Genomic DNA, 23,228 nt, shown 5'->3' on the forward strand with positions numbered 1-23,228 from the left:
TTGGAAATCAGTTTATATTACTCTCAACATATTTTGAACTTTCTTATCTACATATGAGTCGGTCCCCAGTCAACTAGGTTACACAGTGGATAGTGCAGTTATGTGCAGTGGATGGAAAATCTAAATTCCTGTCTGGCTGGAGAGACACACTTAACCTGAGTCTGCCTCTGTTTCCTCAACTGTTAAATAGGGATTATAAAGACACCCACCTCCCGGGATAATGGTGGGGACCAAGTAGATAGTCATTGAGCACATGTTCCCTTCCCCACCTAAATCAGCAAGCATTTATTTATTAAGCACCTAGTGTATGCCAGGCTGCTAGGCAGAAGTGTGTAGTAGTGCAGAGAGAACTGACCTTGAAGACAGGAAGATGTGGGTTCAAGTCATACCTCTGACTCATCCTGGTTGTGTGACTCTGGATAAGTCATTTAAAGTATTGCTGGATTGTTTTCCTCTCTTCTTGTTTTGTTAAGGGAGTGCTCTGCTAGGGGAAAATCTAAAAAGATCTTAAAACAAAAGATATTCATAAAAATCTCTTTGTAAAAAGAAAAGGTTTTAACTGAATGGAATTGATGTCTCTAGTTATCACTGCTGACACATGAGGAGCCACGTATGGGCTTCATTTGGGGGCAGGGTGGGTACGACATCCTTTTTGCATCGATTGTGTTTCAGAGAATTTTAGAATACTCGGAAAGTGAAAACATCTAGGCCCTTTAAGCAGAAGCCCGCCTAACAAGTTTTAGCGTGACTTTACTCTTGTTTTTGTCCTGAATCATTTAAATGTGTTATGAAGAGCCTGCTACTACGTGTTAGAGAGAAGTAGCTTCGGAACACCAATGTTATTTCAGATTTGAATTTTCCAAGTTCCCGGTTGTCACTACCACTGTTACTGTAGACTTCTTTAAAAATCAAACCCAAACAAGGACTTTATATCCAAAAGGCTGCTCCTTGGCAGGGCAGCAGAGGGTTGCCATCATTGGATCACAGCTATGCTTTTTATCTTTTTAAAAGGAATAAATAATGGGGTTAAAACAGTTTCCAAAACCAGGAATAGTTTTTCCTTGCTGCCTGGGTTTAACTTCCCAACATCTTTGCTAAAACACTCGATCGGCAAAACGCCAGTGGTGAGCCCAATGGTGTCCACCAGGACTTGTATAATGTTGGGGCCTGGACGAGGAAGAAACGACTGCCTGCCATAAATCTGAATTAAATTCCAGCTTCCCTGTAGAACCGAAACACTTCCCCTCAGGGTGAATCCACATAGGCTTATTGCATTACATGTTTGTTTTATTAATTTTAAATTTAAATTGTAGTCTGCAGCAAGGGAGGCTGAGGCAAACTGGAGCCAAGATGTATGAGTCTTAGCTTACTGTTTCTTTGTGATCTCTCCCACAATGCTTCTCTTTCCTTTTCTGCTCATGCTTCTTCTACAGGTAAACCTTGACTTAAGCAAACTGAAGATTTGCTGATTCGTTAGGAATATTATCACTTGGGTCTACAAGAGAATTTTTAGTTTTAACAAATTTAACATAGGATCCCTTTAAAAAGCACTCACTTGTGGTTCAGCTAATGGCACAGTGGATAAAGCACTGGCCCTGGATTCAGGAGGACATGAGTTCAAATCCTGCTTCAGACACTTGACACTTGTTGTGTGACCCCGGACAAGTCACTTAACCCTCATTGCCCTGCCAAAAAAAAAAAAAAAGGGAAAAAAAGAGAAACCATTCAACCCATTCTCTTCATTTCACCCATGAGGGAGATCATTAGGGATTTATTTGCTCTAGCAAGTGTCAGAGGCAAGATTTTAACACAGGTCTTCTGACTCCAAACTCAGTCTTCTTTTCACTACACTGAGTTCTTGCTCATACCTACCCTAAAGAAAATAATGATTTCAGCCCAATTCATGTTGTTGTCAAGATAGCTTTATAAATAGATTGAAAAATGACCAGCCAATACAGTTATCCTCTTCCACATCATGGGGGTTAGGGGCACAGCACCCCCATGATCTGGAAAATCTATAAAACTTTTGGCCCTTCATACCAGAGAAGACTGAATTAATGTGATATTAAAAGATAAAATAAGTTGTTTATACAATATTATATATTTATACAATATTATGTGTATACTTTATGCATTTCTGAGTTTCTAAATTTTTTCTGTATCACTTGCTGGCCTTTGTGTGTCATTTGCAGCTTCCGCAAAGTTCACCCAAGATTCCCATTTAATTTCTTATGCCAACCTGTGGTGTATTGAAACTATGATGGGGAAAGTCTCAATGTGGAAGGAATAATTGTATACTTCTTTACTCCAGTAAAAGGGACATTGGTAGTCAAGTGAATGAAATAAGCATTTTTTTTTCTACTTAACTACAGAATTCTTATTCATCCTACATAGACTACTAGGTATTTCTACATAAAAGCATGATGTCCTGTCTGGTGTGGAAAGATCACCAGATTGGACTCAAGTCTTCTTGTTTACATTGATGTATGATTGATACTTAACACTTAATCTCTCTGAGACTCTTTGGCTCATCTGTAAAGTGAAGACAATAATAACTATTTCACAGGGATGTTGTTAAATATTCAAAGGTGATAGATAATGTATATAAAATAGATAAACCCTAAAGGGGAAGGTGAGCTCTTCTGAATAATTACTCATATTCTTTCCATTCTGTTACTCAATAAAATCTGTTTAGTGGTATGGTTTGTGTGTTTGTTGTTGTTGGGTCAGATTTGAACTCAGATCCTCCTGACTCCAAGGCTGATGCTGTATCCACTGCGCCATCTATTTGCCCCTCTTTAGTGTTATGTTGATAAAACCCATGTTTAGGAGTATTTTGAATTCAGTTTAAATACCTTTGTGAAAGTTACTCTAATGCTGGATGTGGTGGTGCGTACTTTTAATACCTGCTTCTAAGGAGATTGAGGCTGGCAGGTCCCTTGAGCTCAAGGTTGCATGTCTTCAGCATCAGTCTGGTTGAGTATAAGGAATTGCACACTAGCTTAGGTCAGAAATCGAACAGGTCACAGCTTCCATTGCCATTGAGTAGCCCTTAAATTCTAGCCTGAGAGAGATGGGGACAACCAGTTGTAACATTTTTCAAAAAAATTATTCTCACCATGTCCTGTTTTAGATTTAAAGCAATCTAATTAAAATCATGTGGTTTTGATATTTTGACCTTTTAAATAATAGTTTGTTTTCAAATTACCAGCCATTAAATTTTTCACCAGCCTTAACTGTTCATGGACTAGCCAAGTAGTCCCATCCCCAGTGGAAAAACACCACAATGCTAGATTGTGTCCTTTCCTCTTAATTGGTAACATAAACAGTATATTTATGAGAAAGTATTACTCTCCTCCAGCTACTCCAAATTCCCAGGAAGGAAAATGAAAAATGATCCTTTTTTTTTTTTTTTTTTGCTGACCAACCTACTAAAGAATGACTAGTTCAATCCAAGTCTTGGGCGCTTACCTTTTTTTTTTTTTAAATGAGTCATATATTTGTATATACAGTCAGAAAGCATCAGGTGTGTGTGTTTAGGGAGTTGCTTATTTCTAAAAATGGATACTTAAAAATAAGAAGTAAAATGAAAATAGAAAATTCTATGAATTCTCTCCCAGGGATTTATTCCTTCAAGATTTACAATTGTACCAGGGTTCTCTCTTTTTCTTCCCCTCCCTCTTTCCTTAATAGTTGTCCCATTGTATTTAATGTCAGAGTTTTCTGAATTTAGTATGCCTTAGATATATCCGTCTTTATAAACCATATATGAGCATCACTCCACTGAATTTGACCATTTCCTTGATAATTTAGATAAGTTTGGAAGCACCTAGCAATATCCATTGAATTAGTGTAGTATCAGCATTTGAGTTAGTGATGTTCAGTAAGTACATGCCCATATTAAAAGCTGGGTAATTAGGAAGTACTTTGGAGATCTGGATCCAGCAAGATGAGGCTGGATCCAAAGGTCATTCCAGGGTTGTGGGCCAATTTTAGAGTTGGGAGGAGGTAAAGAGGAGGGCCTTGACTAAGACAGCTTGGCATAGATATTGTGAAAGGTCTTAATAGGCAAAAAAAATTTGAAATTATTAAGATAACTTAGATAAGTAGGTAAGATAAATAGATAAGTAGGAAATAAAGATTAGCATTCTTCCTTGTGACAGGATCTCCAGAGGTGTCTGATAGCCATACTACATAGGCTACTTCCTAAGGAGACAGCATGGCATCTTGGAACATTTGATTTATAGTGTAGAAAATTTGAGTTTGCCTTTGACTCTGCTGCTCCCCACTGGTGTGACCCTGAGTGTGAGCAAGTCACTCCTGCTCCTTCTGTCTGTGCACCACGAGGTCTCTGTCCTGGCCCTCATTTCTACCAAATCAGACTCTGCTCCTATAACCACCTTGGGCCTTCTTAGATGAGCTGGGATCCAGGCCTCCAAAGTACTTGTGGGCCATCTCTACACTCTCTCTGTCTAACCCACTTCTGATTTCCAGCTGCTCTTTATGTTGTCTCCTCCCTCCCCCTCCTTAGAATGTAAGCTTCTCGACCTAAGCAGCCGCCTTGCTTGCTTGTAGTAGAGTGACTAGTAAGTGTCATATCTACCTATTCATTCATCCTTCTGTTCTATCATCCATCCATCTATCTATCTATCTATCTATCTATCTATCTATCTATCTATCTATCTATCTATCTATCTATCTATCTTCTTTTTTCTCCTTTTCCCCCTCCCCTTCCTCTCTCTCCTCCTCCTCCTTCTCCTCTCACCCTCCATTGTATCCAGCCGTTGTCTATCTCTCTACCCATTCTGTCTTTCCATTCTATCTGTCTGTATGTTTATCTATCTCTAATATTACCCTCCAAACATTCTATACTGGAGCCAAACTGCACTGCTTCATCTACTTATCATCTTTACCTGCCATATTCTGTCTTTAAGCCCAAACTCAAATGACACTTCTTCCAGGAAGCCCTCACTGTACCTTCCCCGAAGGTGGGCATAATCTTTCCCTCAGGCCCCATGTGGTATTTTATTATGTAACCTTCTAATGTATTTCTAATGTACTTGATGGGGATCTTGTATATGGTGTATATGCATTCACTTTCTAATGCATTGTAAAGAACTGTCTGATCTAAACTTTTATTCTACCCCAATGCAGAGCACAGTATGTAGACATTTGCATTAACTGAATGAATGAATGCCAAAAGGATAGTCATCAAACATTCATTAGCACCTAAATTGAGCCAGTGCTCTATCCATATCCTGTTGTTTATAATGGTTAAAGACTAATCTTAGTTGTATTTTCTGGTTTTAGTTGCAGAATTAAGAAAACTCTTTGAGCCAAAGAGAAACGAAGTTTTAGAAATGAAGAGGTAAGATATTTGTGGTGTTTTAATGAGGAGATAGGCTATCTGGGCACAGGTTTACTTGCTTGGTGTTTATTACTCATTATGCTTTTTGGGGTGTATTTCACAGAAAAGAACGAATTGCCAGACGCTTGGAAGGAATTGAAAATGATTCGCAGCCCATACTTTTGCAGAGCTGTACAGGACTAGTTACCCACCGATTACTAGAAGAAGACACTCCCAGATATACCAGAGCCACAGACCCCTATAGTCCTCACATTGGTAAGCACTGACCCTCTATCCAATCAGGCCCCACACCTTGTTGTTCTTATGCCACTGAAGAATGAAGTGTTTTGCTCCAAGACAAATGAAGCTTACCCCCTTTGGCTAACAAAACTTGACAAAAAATATGTTTATCCATTTTTAATCAAAATCTAAGAGATATTATGGTATCAGAATCATAAGGGGTAGCAAAGTTCAGTAGAAACGCCTTGAAGCCAAGAGGCCTGGATTCAAATATGGCCCCTGTCCATTACCTCTGTGACCTTGGGCCAGTTACCCATCGGTAAAATGAGGGGGTTGGATGATACAGCCCTTAGGCCTGGTTCTAGGTCTGTGAGTTTATAATTTAGAGTCTGAAGAAACTTCATAGGTCACCTAGTTTGACCTCCTCATTATATGGATGAAAAAACAGGCCAAAAGCTTAAGTGATTTACCCAAGGTCATGCAGGGGATAAGTAGCATGGAAATTATTAAAACACTGGGATTCCAATTTGGGATCCCCAATTCCATGTTTGAAACTCTTTTCACTGCCTACTTCTATGACTTCTTCACTTGAAGATACTGAAAACAATATGAACCTTTCTTGGCGACTCATGCTGTCCTTGTGGATATCAGGTACATGGTCCCTTTCCATAATTCATCTGTTTCAAACCCCACCTCCTCTACCCCCTGGGGTTCACATGATTTGCCCACATTTGCATAACCAATTAGTGCAGAGCCAGGATTGGTTCACACACAGGCTCTTTAAATTAAATCCATTAGACCACACTGATTCCCAGACCCAGCATCTAATTGCCTCCAGCTGGGTGGCGCAGTGGATAGAGCACTGGCCCTGAAGTTAGGAGGACCTGTTTTCAAATCTCACCTCAGAGGTTTAATATCTGTGTGACCCTGGGCAAATCACTTAAGCCCAATTGCCTTAAACATCTGGGGCCATCTCCAGTTGTCTTGATCTATATCTTGCCACTGGACCCCAGATGACTGGGGGAGAAAGTGAGGTTGGTGACTTCGCACAGTCCCCCCTCACTTAAATCCAATTCACGGCAAGTCATGACATCTGCCATGGTCTGAGGGTCTCTTCTGTGAATAGAATGATAGATTCCCTAATTCTGAGCTTCAGTCCATAGAACCTGAGGCATCCTTTTGGGGATCTCAGAGTGAACTGTTCTACTCAGTAAATGACCTCTGGATACCAAGTGTTTTTGTGCCTCTGCTTCGTTGTCCTCTGGAAATGATTAGTGCCTTGTGATCAGAAATTGTTTTATTTGGGCGTTTATATCCTTAGCACCGAGCACAGTGCCTAGCAATATCATCTTCCTCATCCTCATCTGAATAATACCAGCTAACACATGTACAATGTGATGGGCACTGTGCTAAGCACGTAACAATTTGGTCCTCACATTTGATCTTCTCATTTGATCTTCACAACAACCCTGGGAAGTAGGTGCTATTAATATCCCTATTTTACAGATAAGGAAACTGGGGCAAAAAGGTTAAGTGACTTGCCCAGGGTCATGCAGTGTCTGAGACTGGATTTGAACTCAGGTCCTCCTGACTCCAGGACCAGTGCTCTATCTATTGTGCCACCTAACTACTCCAGATATGTCATTTTAGAAATGCATTCTTTTTTTTTTTGGTGAGGCAGTTGGGGGGTTAAGTGACTTGCCCAGGGTCACACAGCTAGTAAGTGTTAAGTGTCTGAGGATGGATTTGAACTCAGGTCCTCCTGACTCCAGGGCCAGTGCTCTATCCACTGCGCCACCTAGCTGCCCCTAGAAATGTATTCTTAGGGATATAAAAATAAGAGATATCAATTAAAAGTTCTAAAAGGAAATTAATTCTTTGAGTCAGAATAGAAATTTTACTCACCAAAGAAATAAATAAACCCTTGCTTCTCTCTGTGACTGGAAGTCATTATCATTCAGAAGAATTAGCACCGGCACATTGTCTGTAGTGGACTTAATATGTTGAAATGCCTTGTCAGATCTTTCTTCCCCATTGCCATGAGTCAGATGTTTTCATCTGGGTTCATGTCTGCCCATCTCTTTAGTATCTCCTTTCTTGATTTTTTCATGGGTTGTAAAGCAGGCTGGGGGGTCTGGAGAGGGTAGAAATGTGCCAGGAGCATGAGCTCATTCTTTTTCTCTTCCTTGAAAGCCTGACTTCTATCCTGAAAGCATCCCCACCAAATTTTTAGTGTACATGTAATGGTGGGGAAGAAGACAAGTGGCAATTCCACGGCACGTTAACCTTCTCCTGATGCTTCACATAGGTTGTCTCATTTGGTCCTTCCAAAAACCCTATGAGGTAGGATCTCCAGGTGTTGTTAATCTTATTTCATAAACAAGGAAACTGAGGTTCAGAGAAATGAAATGATTTGCCCACAATCACACAGGCCATGAGTTCAGGGGCAGGATTCAAGTCCCAGTTTTTCCTGGCTTCAAGTCCATGGAAAGTCTTTTTCCATGACACCATTCTGCCTATTTCTAGGCACAGAAATCTCTCAGAGGTTTGGAGTGGGGCATGTTGGCCAAGATGGAATGGGTAGGAGTTAGAACTTAAAGGGATCTTGGAGATCATGGGGTTCTACCCCCTCCTTTGACAGATAAGGAAACAGAGGTGCAGACATGTGAAGTGATGGTCTCAAGGTCACACAGGCAATAAGTGGCAGGAGTAGGATTCTGATCCCGGTTCTCTTATTTCCCATTTGTTGCTCTTTTGGCCACACAGTATGGTTTTGATTCATTGGAGTCTCAGGTTGACCAGGTATGATGTTTTAGCTGAATCTGTTCAAACGAACAAGCTGGCATTTCCTCACACATGAGCTTGTGTCTTATATAGTAATTTGTCCTTAATTACAGCTTCTTGCCCACGAGTTTTCCATCATTCTTTTGCTACATGTCTAACCTTATAGGTCGAGCCAATGAAGAAGAGGAAACTTCAGACTCTTCTGTAGAGAAGCAGCCTCGATCCCGATATTGCATAGAAACTACAAGCCTCAATACAGAGTCCTCCTATAGCCCGGTGACCATGGACACTCAGGGACTGGACTCCAAAGCTGAGAGGATAGCCAGATATAAGGCTGAAAGGAGGAGACAGCTTGCTGAAAAATATGGGCTGACCCTGGATTCGGATGCAGACTCTGAATATCTCTCACGTTATACTAAGACCAGGAAGGACCATGATGTCGAGAGGAGGGGAGGCAAGAGTGAGAAACAGGAGGAAGAGAGCAAAGACTTGACTTATCATTATTCTAGGATTGAGACCATGGAGCCCCGGAGCACCATTGCTGAATCCAAGGACTATGCCTTCCGTGGGAATGATGGCCTCATAGATAAGGAGGCACTGTTGAATGTGGAAAACCACAGAAGAGCACAAGAATTGAGTGCCATTGGCCAGATCCGAGACTTGCCTCCTGCGGCTGACGGCTCTCCCTCCTTTTCGTTTTCTGGACGAGAATCCTCATTCAGCGATGTGCCAAGGTCTCCCAAGCAGACCCGCAGGGTATCCTTGTCTCCACCCAAGCAGCCAGCATCACCAAGTCATTCACTTACTGACTCATCATTACATGGTGATTCCAGACCAAGGTAAGCATACAACTCCATGTCTTCCATCACTATCTTCTAAGTCTATCTGTCCTACCACAGCTACCTTTTCTATACAACTTGGTTACTGTTTCCTTTTTCTTATTTGCTGTAAAAATTTGTTCATTAATAGCCAGAAAGACTGTTTTTCTAAATAGTATCACTATGTACATAAAAAAAAAAAAGATGCAGTGGTGGCAGGGAAAGTTATCTTTTGTTCTAGAATAATATGGAAATAACAGGTATGCATAAGAATATTGAGAAGGAAGTCCTAATATGGATGCTTCTTTAGAACAATATCACTTTTTCTTTCATTTCCTTTCTTGAATCATCACCCCCCCCCGCCCCCCCCCGCTTTTTTTTTTTTTTTAATAGAGGGGGAAATTTGTAAACAGATGATTTTACCAAGGACTTTTTAGGACTTTTAAGAAGAGAATGCCTTATTCCTCTAACCACCCTCATGTAAGCTAGAAGTGAAGTTTTGTATTTCTTTTCTTATACCCACCAAAACAACAACAGAATCTTTGATCTTACAGCTCTGTAATTTAGACTCTGTGGGTATGGATGATGGCAATCGGTTTTTCTAAGGCAAGACTGTCAGAGCATAAGCTCTGGCTGCTCTTAGGCATCTAGAAGGTTCTTGAGCATGAGTTCGGAGTATAAGCTTCCTTAAATTCAGAGGGGCTCATTACCAGGTTTTCTGCAAGGGTGATACTCAAAGTCTATCAAAAAAAAAGTCTGAGGCTCTGATCTGCATGGGGGAAGGAGCACCCCCAACAATGACATTACATTCGGTCTCCTGTGGAAAGAATGAAGTTTACAGGAATTGGACCACCCTCCCCGCCGTCCTTCCCAGATCAATGGAAGAATTCTAGTTACCCTGGAGAAGCAAATGAAACAAGTCCTTTTCCACAAATGGCAAAAATCAACTCCTGCCCACATCTGTCCTTGGAGATGTCCAGCTCGCTGTTTCTCTTCCCAGTCCATCCTCTTCTCTCCTACATACACATACCTCAAAATAAAGGACCAGCTGCGAGTCCAGAGCTGATCAGAAGAGTAATGAGTCAGGTGACAAAAGGAGCGAGCTGAGTAGGACCACAGTTGTGCGCTCCTGCACACACTCACACTAGGCAGATGGGCTGTTATGTTTTTATGGTAGTCGTTGTCTTTTATAATGTCATTCTTCATTCTCAGCCTCTTTAAGATCAACAGCTGTAGCTGAGAAATCCTGTGAGAGCAATGAATAGGTCCTAAAGTCCCAAGTTTTTATTTCTGTGACCTGCAGATCTAGTCTACAGCCTTACCTTAATTGGAACATTCTGAAAGACAAAATACATTTGGGGAAATGCAGCTCTCTTAGTAGTCCACTAGTAATGGGAATAACTTTCATTCTTGGACTCTGCTATTCTCGGTTTTCCTTTTTACCCAGTTCTGGTTTTTTTCAGTTTTCAAGATTTTCCTTGCCTTTATTATTCCAACAATATTTCTTGACACATGCCATTTGTTTTGCTTTTCTCGGGTATGTTTTTAATACACACACATGCAAAGCAGAAGGCTCAGCACTAAAATAGTTTTGTGCTAGGATGTGTTGAATGAAGAGGAAGAAATTGCATGGTGATGAAGTGTACCATGGGTCCACAGGACTTCATGCTATGGAGAGCATTTCCTTTGGTGATTCCTGATTGAAAAACCCTACTATTGGGGGAAAAAAAAAGTAAGGTCATTTCCTGTAGAATGGGCTAGAACAGAGACCCAGAATAAGGTAGAATAAGAAAGCTGACCTAGATGTGACTTAAAATCCAAATGTTAGCCTAGAAATGTTGTAGGTTTGGGTTTGGTTTTTGATTGTTCCATTGAAGATCAGAGTTTCTAGAGTGAGTGATGACTGTATTTAAAGCTTATTTACTTAATCATCCTCTTTTGAGATGGGAGCTAATTAGCCATTAAGGTATATTTTTCATTTCAACTGTGTAGTCGTTTCCAAGAGCAGGAGGCCAGTAAGGGGTCAGGCTGATCCTGGCATAGATAGAATGTTACTGGGAAAACAGTTCAGCATGTTTGAGGTGATCCTTGACCAGCAACAAAACATGCCAAAGACACCATGGTAATAAGAAATTAAGTTTACCACATTAGCTACGTGTCCATTAACACTTATTTGCTATTCTCAGGAGAAAAAAACTAAGAACCAGGTTGGAACTTGGGTGAGATTTTGCTTAGCACAGTAAACTTAAGTGCTAGGAGTTCTATATCAAGCAAAACTGTCAGATTACATACATATTTTCCAGCAAAGGATTAGACTTTCCATGGGAAATTTGCATTACATCATAGAGATGGAAAAAATGTGCTTGGTATAGTTATTGTCTAGCAAAGCAGATTCTTCACGTGTCGAAATACATGACATAGGGAAATGGATTTCAGTGGATTTGTTTCAGCAGGAAGGACTGGAGATGATGCCCTTCAGTTATGTTCAGCTGTTTTTCAGTTGTGTTTGTCTCCTTGTCACCCCGTTTGGGGTTCTCCTAGCAAGATACTGGGATGATCTGCCATTTTCTTCTGCAGCTCAGTTTACAAGTGAGGAAACTGAGGCAAACTGTGTTAAGTGACTTGCCCAGGGTCACACAGCTAGTAAGTATCTGAGGCCAGATTTGAACTCAGGAGGCTGACGTCCTATCCACTGCACCACCTAGCTGCTTTCCCTTAGGTTATATTTAACGGAAAAGGGACTGGACTTGGAGATGAGGACCAAGTGCAAACCCTGTTTCTATGTCACTACCTATGAGGCTTCAGGCCAGTCATTTAGCCTTTCTAGGCCATGGTTTCCTCAGCTGTAAAATGAGAGTGTTAGACTAGGTGACTTGAGATCCCTTCAAGCTCTAAATCTCTGACTTATCAGTCTCTGAAAAAATGTTTAATAACTTGTACCAGTTGTTCAAGTTAATAACTGAGTTAAAACACTTCCCAGTAAACTGTTTTGAATTCCTATAAATTAGAGGAAAGATTTTCTGGAACTAAGAAAAGAAAGTTTCCATCCAACATCTTGCTCTTTTCAGTGTCATCGACCAAGAAAGACTGATTTAAAAAATTATTTGAACGTGACCTAGTGTAAGAAGTCACTTCAGAGATGCTGCTGAGGAGGCAGGAGGAGCCTCGTATCTCACTGGTCTCTTCGTTTTACAGTTCTGTCCTTCGCAAATAAACAAAAACAAAGGTATTTGAGATGTGTCCAGCGAAAGCATTTACATACAAGTGGATAACGAGCCCAGGACATCTGATAAATTCAGAATCATTTTGTACCGTATAGATGTAAAAATGAGTTTGGGTCCTGCTGTGGATGCCCTTTATCTAGAGCCCAGAAATCTTAGAGGCATAAATTCTAATTATGTAACTAGACAAAGTAGCCAACCTTTAGGCTCCTCTCCAGTGTGGAGCCAGGGAGTCTTATGTTCCTGACTGAGGTCTCAGAGACAACTTTATAACCTGAGAAACATGTTGAAATGAAGAACAAAACGGTAGAATAAGGAGAGAGACATTCAGTGTCATCTTAATAAATTAAACAAAATCTTGAACCTAGAGCTTCTGTCCAAGCACCAGTACCAAGCTGACAAACTAAATAGCACCACTTAGGAAAATATTTGTCTGACTTCACAAGTAATTCTGATATTGATGAGATCAAATGAGGATCAAATAAGTTAACAGCTTAAGTGCTTTGTAAACTTTTGAAAAAGTGCTATATAAATGCTGGCTAGCATTGCTGTTGTTTTTCTTGTTATATTTTGCTTTTGGTTTGCATGTCAAAAAAAATTTCCCCCCCCCAACTTTTAGGGATGGCAGACCCTAAGACCCATTACCATTTATTCTAGAGAGCTCATGGCTACCACAGAATAATTGGTTGTCCTAAAGGTACTAAAATAACGTTTAATGAAGTGAGTCATTACTTCGCTCCTTCCCCTTCCTGTTCATATCCACAGGCTTGGATTTGTATCACCTGCCTTCCTTTTTTTTTTCTTTTTTCATAAAAGTATTTTATTATTTTCCAGTTACATGTAGAGATAGTTTTCAACATTTGTTTTTATAAGATTTCTAGCTTCAAATTTTTCTCCCCCCTTCCCCCCACCCCAATACAGCAAGCAATCTGATATAGGTTATATATGTACAATCACATTAAACATATTTCTGCATTAGTCATCCTGTGAAAGAAGAATCAGAGCAAAAGGGAAAAACCTCAAGAAAAAAGAAAAAAATAGAAATAGTATGGTTCAATCTGCATCTAGATTCCATAGTTCTTTTTCTCTGGATTTGGAGAGCATTTACCATCATGAGTCCTTTGGAACTATCTTGGACCATTGTATTTCTGAGAAGAGTGAAGTCTATCACAGTTGATCGACACACAATGTTGTTGATACTGTATCACCTGACTTTCTGAAAGCCACAGCCGACTTATATGCTGGTCCCTGTTAGTATTGCAAGTATATCTTATTGAGTGGTACCAAGAAACTGACTCCTGGGAGGGCCTTCCCCTAGTTCATCCTGTTGTTCACTAGGTGCCCTTAGACCCAGCCTTAGCGTTCATGTGGAACACAGCCAAATCACTCAATCAGAGACTGCCAGTCTTCTATTTTATTGTCAGGGCTGCATTAAAATAATCTATAATTACTATGCTAACAACTAATGATGCATTTTCTGAAGTGCCTGTGAGGAGATGTGGGAGGGAAGGCAGGAAGGGTGGGTTGGATAAAAAAAAAAAAAAAAAAGAAAATCTTCCTTGAGGATGAAGTTCCTGGGATACCACAAGAAGGTGAATTTTCATCTTCATTCATAGTTGAACATCTGACAGATCTCTCATTTTGCATTCATGGTTGTGTACTTAAAACAGTTTATTCTCAGGAAGAGATTCTATATCTGATGCCTGAGGGATTTGATTTCTCAAGTTGTGGTAAGAACTGACATGGGCCATTGCTTTTTTCATAAAAGTTATCCACAACGAGATTAGAGATCTGTTCCCCAAGTGATTTAGCATTCAGCTTGTACATCTTTATACAGATTATTGCTGTGCATATATGGATACATGCATAAACATACACATATACACTCACACACAGAAGAAAATGAAAGCGATCTGTCTTTTCTTCCAAATTGTCATTTACCACACAAACACATCACAATCACCCAAATGACCTCAAGGAGGTCACAGCTTCTCTGGGCCTCAAGCTCCCTCTGCAGAATAAGGGGGTTGGATGAAATGGCCTGTGAATTTCCTCTCAGCTCTAGGTCTATGGTGAAAGAAAGCATTTGTTAAGCACTTATTCTATACCTATGAGTCTATGGCATTAGTGAGTTAATAAATGCAGAACGTGAAAGTTAAATGACCTGTTCAGAGTCCCAGAAGCAAGATCTGAATTCGGTTCTTTCTGACTCCAACCCAAACTCTCTTATCTACAATCACCAGATGCCTCCACAAACCCTATGTGTGAGTATGGCTATATGTATACATAAATATATTCACACAAATGGATTTATTTCGTCTGAAGGATTGTCCATATACACATGGACATGTGCACACATGCATGGTATCTCAGTAAAAATGTATATATATGTATACGTACATAGTAGGTGGGTAGATATTTGTTTCCCCACAGTTTAAATCTGAGCTGCTGGGCATGTACATATGTCTAAAATGCATGTACTTATCATCTACAACAAATCTTCTTAAACTGTTGGTCGAAACCTGATATGGGGTTGTGTAACTGAATGTGGGGGTTGCAAAAACTTTGGTAATGGTAAGAGGTCACGTATCCCTATTTTATATACCTACATAAAAATTTCTCCAGAGAAAAGGGATCAAGAGTGGAAAAAGTTTAAGAAGCCCTGGGCTACAGGCCTAACAATGAGACCACAACTCCTTCTCATTCAGGCTCATGCTTTCAAACATTTAGGTGTTTTTTTTCTCCTGCCAGTGCCCAAGGATTGAATTATGAGGGCACTGGCATATAGATAGCTACAGTAGGGTTGTCCATATAGAAGACATAGTCTTTGAGTTTAGTTTGTAAATGGGGCAGCTAGCTAGAAGTTGAATGAATTCTCTTCTTGCTCATCTATTCCTTTCTCACTTTGACATTAGCCACACCAGGTGAACCAGCCAAGTGTCCTTGGGAAAGTCTATCTTGTGGCATTTGTTTTACCGTTGGAGAAACTCTCACCTCTGCCCTCTATCTAGAAATTGCCTCTCTGGTTTGTTCTTGGGTCTCTTTTTTTTTTTTCAATTTTTAATCTTATTTGTGATATATAATTATATTTTATACTTATATCAAACAAAGATATCATACACAAAGACACATATATGACATTTGTAATGTAAATTTTCTACATTACATTTAGATATACCTAGATATATTCTAATACATATAACTTAGTATTTTAATTCCTTAAATAACTTTTATAAATAACAAATACTTGAAGAATACTTAATATTATTATTATTACGGTCTATGACCCTGTAGTATCAATTTTCTTTTCTGAGCATTGGAAGTTGTTAATTTTGAGAAACTGATTCCCACAAGTTCATTTTCTTTTCAATTTGATCCCTATCTGCCATTCCTGTTTCCCTAAATTATTTTCCTACAAATCCAAAATATTCAGACTCAGACTGATTTTTTTGTTTGTTTTGGTAATCAGTTTCTGGTCTCATCAGCATGAATCACATCCTTCCTTCATTGCAGCTTACAACACATCCTTTCATTCTGTTCATTTTTCACTCTCATCTTTCCATAAATCCTCCATGGAGTATTTATCCAAAACTCTTAAGGCCTTCCTCCAGGCCAAGGAAATATCTCACTTATAAATAGCAAAACACTGTCTCTCATTATCAGTTGTCAGTACACCTTCATGTCCAGTCAATGATATTTTTTCTATCCTGAGAAAAAAATACAAATAAAAAATCTTTGTCTTCATCAACATGACTTTCAAAACCTTTATAAGTTGTAAGAAGCTCGAAGTTGGTCAGATAATATGCAGAGATGTCTACATTCTTTCATAGTTTTCCCATCAGGCAAATTTTTAGGAAATTAAATTTTAATCTTGGTGAGAGAAGCAGCACCAGGTTAATAGTCTTCCTTATTAATGGTATATACAGTAAGAAAAGAAAAAACTAATCAGTGCTTCCCATCACAAAGAACCCCATTAATTTTATAATTAGGTTTTATCACCCACACAGTTAAAAATATTATACTGAGATTTATTCACTTCTGCTTTTGTAAAAGTTAACAGATTTGAATATGTTGACTTGCCAGTATTATAAGTGGTACAGTTATTTATCTCTTCAAAAATGCTTTGCATGGTGGACATTCACTCCATAGCCCAGTAACAAAACCTAGGGTCTGAAGGGCAATGATCTGTCACTATTCTAGGGTCACAAGACTCATGCCCTTCACAGAATGTTCCTTCTGGATGAGGACAAAGTCTTATCACAGCTATGTGTTGGGAATCAGGATCAGAGAGTCAATAAACATTTATTATTATGTGCCAGGTTCTGTGTTAAGTGCTGGGAATACAAAGAAAGTCATAAGCCAGTCTCTGCCCTCCAGGAGCTTATAGTCTAATGAGGGAAGATAACACAAAAAAACAAGTTGAGAAAGAGGCAAGATGAAGTCCTATAGCTGAGGTGAGAAATGATCTGAGGAGATGTGAGCTACAGAGTTGATTTCATCTTGGAGGAAGGTGAAATTTTGGAGATAATAAAGTCAAGGAGAATAGCTGGGTGGGAAGTGATGAGATAATTGCCCTGGACTCCCCAACTTTTAAAATAGTATAGAATCTGGGAGGAACTCTCCAATGTCCACCCTCTACAGTCAGAGGGCAGCTTGAATTTCTAGAGATCATGAAGTCCAGGACAGTAGCCAGGTGGGAATTAATAATTTAAGAGTTGTAGCATTTTCTCAAACTTTTTTTTAAAAGAGTTAATCGTCTCGGTCATAGAATTTTAAATTAATGAAAATTCCTTTGTAATCAAGTTCAACCAGCTCTTCCATTTTGCAAAAAAGGAAACAGTTCTAGGAAGTGAAAGGGACTTGCAAAAGTACATGTAGCCTATTGAGTGAAGAGAGGGATTCAGACCCTGCTCTCTTGATTCCTAGTCTCAGTGCTCTCTCCAGTATACCCCTAGTTCTTTTTTTTTTCTAACAATATTTGATTCTATTTACACATAATGTAAATGACCACATTTTACTATATGTGGATAGAGTATTGGACTTGTAACCCAGAAAACCTAAATTCAATTGTGACCTCGGATACTTAGTGATTGTGTGACCCTAAGCAAGTTACTTAACCTCTACCTGCCTCAGTCTTCTCATCTGTGAAATAAAGATGATAGTAGGACCTACCTCCCAGGGTTGTAGTAGGGACCATATGAGATATCTGTAAAGCACTTTACGAACTTGAAAACACCATAGAGGTACAATCATCATCATTTCATCTAAATTTAGCATCTCAAGCAATTTTTGTTCAGCATACAAAATGAGGACAGTCATTCTTTTTTACATAAGAACCATTGTCCCACCTGACCAATAGGGGAAAATACCTTCCCAACATTTGCATTTCCAACATTTTCAGAAAAGTGGCTCACTCAACATTTAGCACTTAGACTTATTTCTTCAAACTACTCTGTTCTTCCTGTGATTAGATGGTCATTTTCCTAGAAAAGTTCAAAAGTTGAAGATTGGTTGGGGGCCAGAGTGTACTAACATCTAGTTGGGGTGGTAACAGTTTTCCTAAAAGAATTTGGGGAAATAGAAGTAGCATCTCCTGTGAATAGCACTTTGCATAGCAAAGTGAGGTCCCATGAATATTGCCTTACCTCTTAGAATCCAACTGTACTTCAGTGACTTTGGAGGGAAGGCTGATCTGAGAGACTAATTACAACTTCTAATGATGTAAAAAGGAACTTAACAGGAACTTGGAACAAACTTTGTTTAGCTTTCTCCTTAGAAATTCATTCTAAACATACTATTTTTGGGGAAGCGTTTAAGTGACGGAAGGAACCATATCCCCCAAGTCTTTAGTAGTCAATTACCTATAACAGTCAGAAATCATCAATTATTAAAGCTGAGACCTTAGAGATCAACAAGCATTTGTTAAGCATCCATTATGCATATTTAAGGTGCTGTGTTAGACACTGGAGATACAAGGGCAAAATCAAGTCGCAGTTCCTCATAGAAAATGATATTTGTTGATTGAATGGATGCTGACACATGACTTCTAACTGAAGTCAGTCTTGGGGGATGGGGCCCACTATGTCTAAAGTTGGAATTCTGGATGTAAATCCTCCTAATTGTTTTAATTTGGGAATAAGAAGACTAAGCTTACATGAACAGAGTTTATTTTATCAAATGGATCTTTTTTCCATATTAGCCATTTTATGAAAGAAAACACACCAACCCCACCCAAGAAAAACAAGGAAAGTGAAAAAAGTATGCTTGAATTTTCATTTAGAGTTCATCAGTTCTCTCCCTCTCTCTGGAGGTGGAATTTCAGGGATCATCACAGTAGCCAAGTCTTTCACAATTGGTCAGTGATTGTTGGGGATGGGGGAAGCTGGACCTATCAATGCAGATTAGCCCCTTTCCTGTGATTTATAGTTATAGTTTTAGAGGGTTTCCTAATACTTTAAAAGATTGTGATTTTTCCAGGGTCACCTGGCTAGTCAGTGTTAAAGGCAGCATCAGTCTTCTTGACTGGGACCAGCTCTGTCTCTGCACAACACCATGCTGCTTCTCTCATTGACATATTTAATGAAATGTATAATCACTATTTTGCAGCATTATAATTAGACATAAATGGTAGTCAATTCATATAAATTACTGTAATCACTATTACTTTTACACAAGAAGCCAAGCATTTCTGGGGTCAGATGAGGGAAATGGAAAGGGGAGGGTAGCAGGAACTGAATGGAGAACACTCTGAGATTTGGAATCAAAGGGACTCAGGCCCCTCCATCTTCCTGGGCTTCCTGGTGTTTCATGAAATAAGATGCTCTCAGAGCTTTGATTATATATAATCAAAGTAAGCAAGGTAAAGCAATTTAAGAGAAGCAATCTTTCAATCCCCACAAGATCGAAATTTTGATTCTAGAATTGTTGGGTGCTTTAATAAGATTATCTTTTAATAATTCACAGGAGAATGTGGGTCACATCCAGTGACCCCAGTGGCCTTTATCTATTAGGCCAAATAAGTCTTCACTTGGTGGTATTTACAACCACAAGGCAAGAAACCACATATATTTTATTATTAAATGGCAATTGCCTCGGCCCCTGGGTACAGTTAGAAGTAAAGCCAAATCCAGATAACATTTGTCTTTGGCACCTTCTTCCCCCCTCCACCCCCACCCCCCAATCGGTAAATATTTATAAAGTTCCTACTGTGGATTAGGCACTGTGCTTAGCATTTGAGATGCAGAAACAAAGATAAAAACATTCTCTGTTTTTAAGGACCTCACAAGGATCCCTAACCTTCTGGTCAGGGAAGCAGGATAGCAGTCACTGGTGGGATCAGGAAAAGCTTCATGTAGAGACAGTGGTTCTTGGAGCACATAAAGAAGAGGTGAGGAAAGGATTAGAAGGATTAGAAGAAGTGAGGTGAGGAAATGCATTCTAGGCACAGGGAGAGGGGTAATGAAATGTCAACTGTGAGGAACTGCCAAGGGGCCAGTTTGGCCGGACTGGAGCTTGCAGGAAGGGGAGTTAATTATAATGAGGCTGGAAAGGTAGATCTGGGTCAGGTTGTAAAGGCTTTTAAATGTCTAACCGTGGAACTTATTTTTTATTGTAGAGGTAATAGATACATAGAAAATTGATGAAACCATTTCTGTGTGCCAGGCACTATGCTAAGCAGTGTAGATGAGAAGGCAAGCAATCAAGACAGGCTCTTCTCTCAAAGAGGTTACATTTTAAAGGGTGAAGACAACCCAACAAAGGGCAGAAGAAGGGAGAAGGAGACGGTGCCCACACTGGGACGAGGCTGCTGCTGACGAGGTGGAGGAATCCAGAGAGTAAGTCAAGCCTAGAATACAATGAGCATGGGCCCTGGGCCCCTTATGAAGTGGTGGCCTGGGCTAAGGAATTCACCTCAGGATGAAGATATTTTCAGGGAGGAAAAGCTGCTGGTGAGGAAATAGAGAAATCCAAAGAGTGAGTCGAGCCAGAGGTGAAGAAGTGATCAGAACTGGAGCCCCCTGGAAATGGGGGTCCAGACAATTGGTGACAATTGAAGTTTATTGGATAAGGGAGTAGGGTCGGTCAAGAACAAGACCCAAAATCTCAAGTAGTTTTAGGAAGACTTTTATTAAGTCATTTGACAGAGAGAAAGGCAAAAAAAATATGGTGTGGCTCCCCTTCTTGAAACTCTGTTAAATCTCACATTATATAGAGTTCAAACAAGGGTACTGCTGTACACAGGCAATTGGACAGTTTCCAGAAAAAGGGAGTTTGCAGGTAAAGTTCCTTGGGATGGATAGATAGATAGATATATAGATAGAAAGAAAGAAAGAAAGAAAGAAACACACACACACACACACACACACACACACCAGATAAGTGTAAATATTGGATAAAATTTGAGTAAAGCCAAACACAAACTTTTTGGGGTGGGCACAAAACCTGGATGGTTGGACCCAAAACAAGTAAGTACTCTAGCTTCCCAGGAAGGTCTCTGAGGACAGCACGACCTAAGGTTTTTGAATAGAAAATTTCTAGTCACATAAAACTAGGTTCAAACCATATTAATAAATAATTAAGTATTTTCTCCCACAGTGGTAATATGGTCAGACCTGAGCTTAAGGGTAGGAGAATCAATTAGAAGTTCATTTCAGTAGTTCAAGCAAAGTGGGGAAAATGCCTGAACTAGGAAGGTGGCTGTGAGATTAGTGAGAAAGGGGGCTGATGGGAAAGATGTTGTTGAGGTAGAAAGGGCAGGATTTGGCAGTTGAATTAGATATGTGAGATGAGGGAGGTTAAGGAGTTGAAGACAATACAAAGATTTTTCAAACTTGGGAGAATAGAAAGACAGGTTCCTTTGTCAGAAACAGGAAATTTAGAAAGAGGGAAGACTGGGAGCAGCAGGAGGAAAGCAGGGAGACAATGAGTTCCATTTTAGACATATTGAGATTGAATCATATATTGATTGGTGATTTTTGAAATGACTAACAGGCAAGTGGTGATGTGAAATTGAGAAGAGATACTGGACCTGGAAATACAAATCTGGGGACCATCAACACAGAGTTGATCATTAAACCCATTGGAGCTGATAAGGTCACCAAGTGTGTGAGTGAAGAGAAGACAGGACAGTACCTAGGACAGAGCCTTCTCCTCTTCTATCACCTTTTCTTGTAACTTTTGTTTTATGCTATTTTCGTACTACCCAAAATCTCAATTTGGTATTCTATCCAGCCCTGTGCTACTCTTGCCTCAACTCAAACTTCTTTTCCCTTTATACATGGAATGAATTCTCCCATTTCAGTACATCCCCAACAATGTAAATAGGAAATCCCACAGCTGCTGTATGGATTGTATCATATAATACTTATTTATCTACAATAAAGAGGGAAAGGAAGGTCACTGGGCACAAATGAGGAATCTTCTCTTTTCTCCTTGAATTTTTTTTCTCTCTACCCATTGTCCTCCCAAGAGGAATTTGGAACCAAATTGCAAGAGACTATAAAGGTTGCAATTTTCCAAAACCAGTCAGAACCCTAGGCAAAAGCTGATCTTTATTGTCTTCCTTCTTTTCCTAGTTGTCTAAAGTTCTCTACTTCAACACACGACCCTTTTGCTCCAAAATCTCCAACTTGTATTATATACAGATTTAAAAGCATTTCCCAGATTTCTAAAACATTGAATTAAAATAATTTACATTAGTTCTGAGCTGAAAGATTAATCCTCTTAAGAAGGGGTTTCTGAGTTTTCAAAGTGGAGCTTGTTAACCCAAATGGTATTTAATTGTTGGGTTGTGTGAAGGCTATATTTGGTTTTTGGGGGGAGTTGGGGTTTTTTTGGGGGGGAGTTGGGGTTTTTTTGGGGGGGTTGGGTTTTTGGAGTTTTTTGTTTGTTTTGGGTTTTTTGCAGGGCAATGAAGGTTAAGTGACTTGCCCAGGGTCACACAGCTAGTATCAAGTGTCTAAGGCTGGATTTGAACTCAGGTCTTCCTGAATCCAGGGCCGTTGCTTTGTCCACTGCGCCACCTAGCTGCCCCCCTGGAGGCTATATTTGTGAGCTGGCCTGGAGTTGACTCCTTGACAAATCTTTTCATGTAGTGCACTGAGTATAAAATGGGATGGGGAGGAGGGATAAAATGAGTCAGCTTTGTTACCATAAACTATTATCAATACCCCATCCTACTTCTTCATCTTTGAAAAAGAGCCAGTGGAGCTCAAAATTTTTAAAAAATATATACTTAATAGGCTAGAAACCCTCTATAGACCTGTTTTCATATAGATCTTGTATAAAGTGACCATGCTTTCAGAATAAAAAAACACAACACATGATCCAACAAAGGATGTATTTCTTCTGTAAAATCTCCTTAAAAGTGCCTTCTTTTTTTGAAATTGTGGTTGTCCTGGAAAACCCAAGCACAAGATAGCCATTGCTATTGGTGACTACAAGTACACAATGCGAAGTAGCATTTCTGAGAATTTTCTGGTGTTCCCCTACATCCTGATTACTTTTTTGTAGATGTCTTATCATGAAAGAACAACTGGAGCACATCAGGAAGTGAGATCTTCATTAATAACTATCTGATTTAATAAGGAAACATGATTGTTCTTAAGGAAGAGCATGAATTTAAGGTTCCTTCATAGTTTTCCTTGGATGACTAGAACAGGGGATAAAAATGCCTAAGGCAATCCCTGGCTTCTGAATCATATTTCCATCTATTTTCTGTAACTTTGAGGGAGACTCCAGAGCCCAAATTTCCTAAGGGAGAATAAGGGGCATATTTAGATTTGAAACTTGGTCTATCCAGGGTGCTAAGTCAGGTAT

The 23,228-nt window shown here is 39.6% G+C and overlaps 1 protein-coding gene across 16 annotated transcripts in view; it reads left to right on the forward strand.

The window, feature by feature from the left end:
- SVIL (supervillin) overlaps positions 1–23,228 on the forward strand; it is a 119,835-nt gene that overhangs the window by 10,545 nt on the left and 86,062 nt on the right. For all 16 annotated transcript variants that reach the window (XM_043967248.1, XM_043967237.1, XM_043967240.1 and 13 more), the window contains 3 exons: positions 5,311–5,368; positions 5,472–5,623; positions 8,538–9,210. In XM_043967248.1, the coding sequence (XP_043823183.1) occupies positions 5,361–5,368; positions 5,472–5,623; positions 8,538–9,210 (833 nt within the window). In that variant the 5' untranslated portion in view covers positions 5,311–5,360. The remainder of the gene's footprint in view (positions 1–5,310; positions 5,369–5,471; positions 5,624–8,537; positions 9,211–23,228) is intronic.

The sequence above is a fragment of the Dromiciops gliroides genome, chromosome 5 (genome assembly GCF_019393635.1).
Source record: "Dromiciops gliroides isolate mDroGli1 chromosome 5, mDroGli1.pri, whole genome shotgun sequence".
NCBI lineage: Eukaryota > Metazoa > Chordata > Mammalia > Microbiotheria > Microbiotheriidae > Dromiciops > Dromiciops gliroides.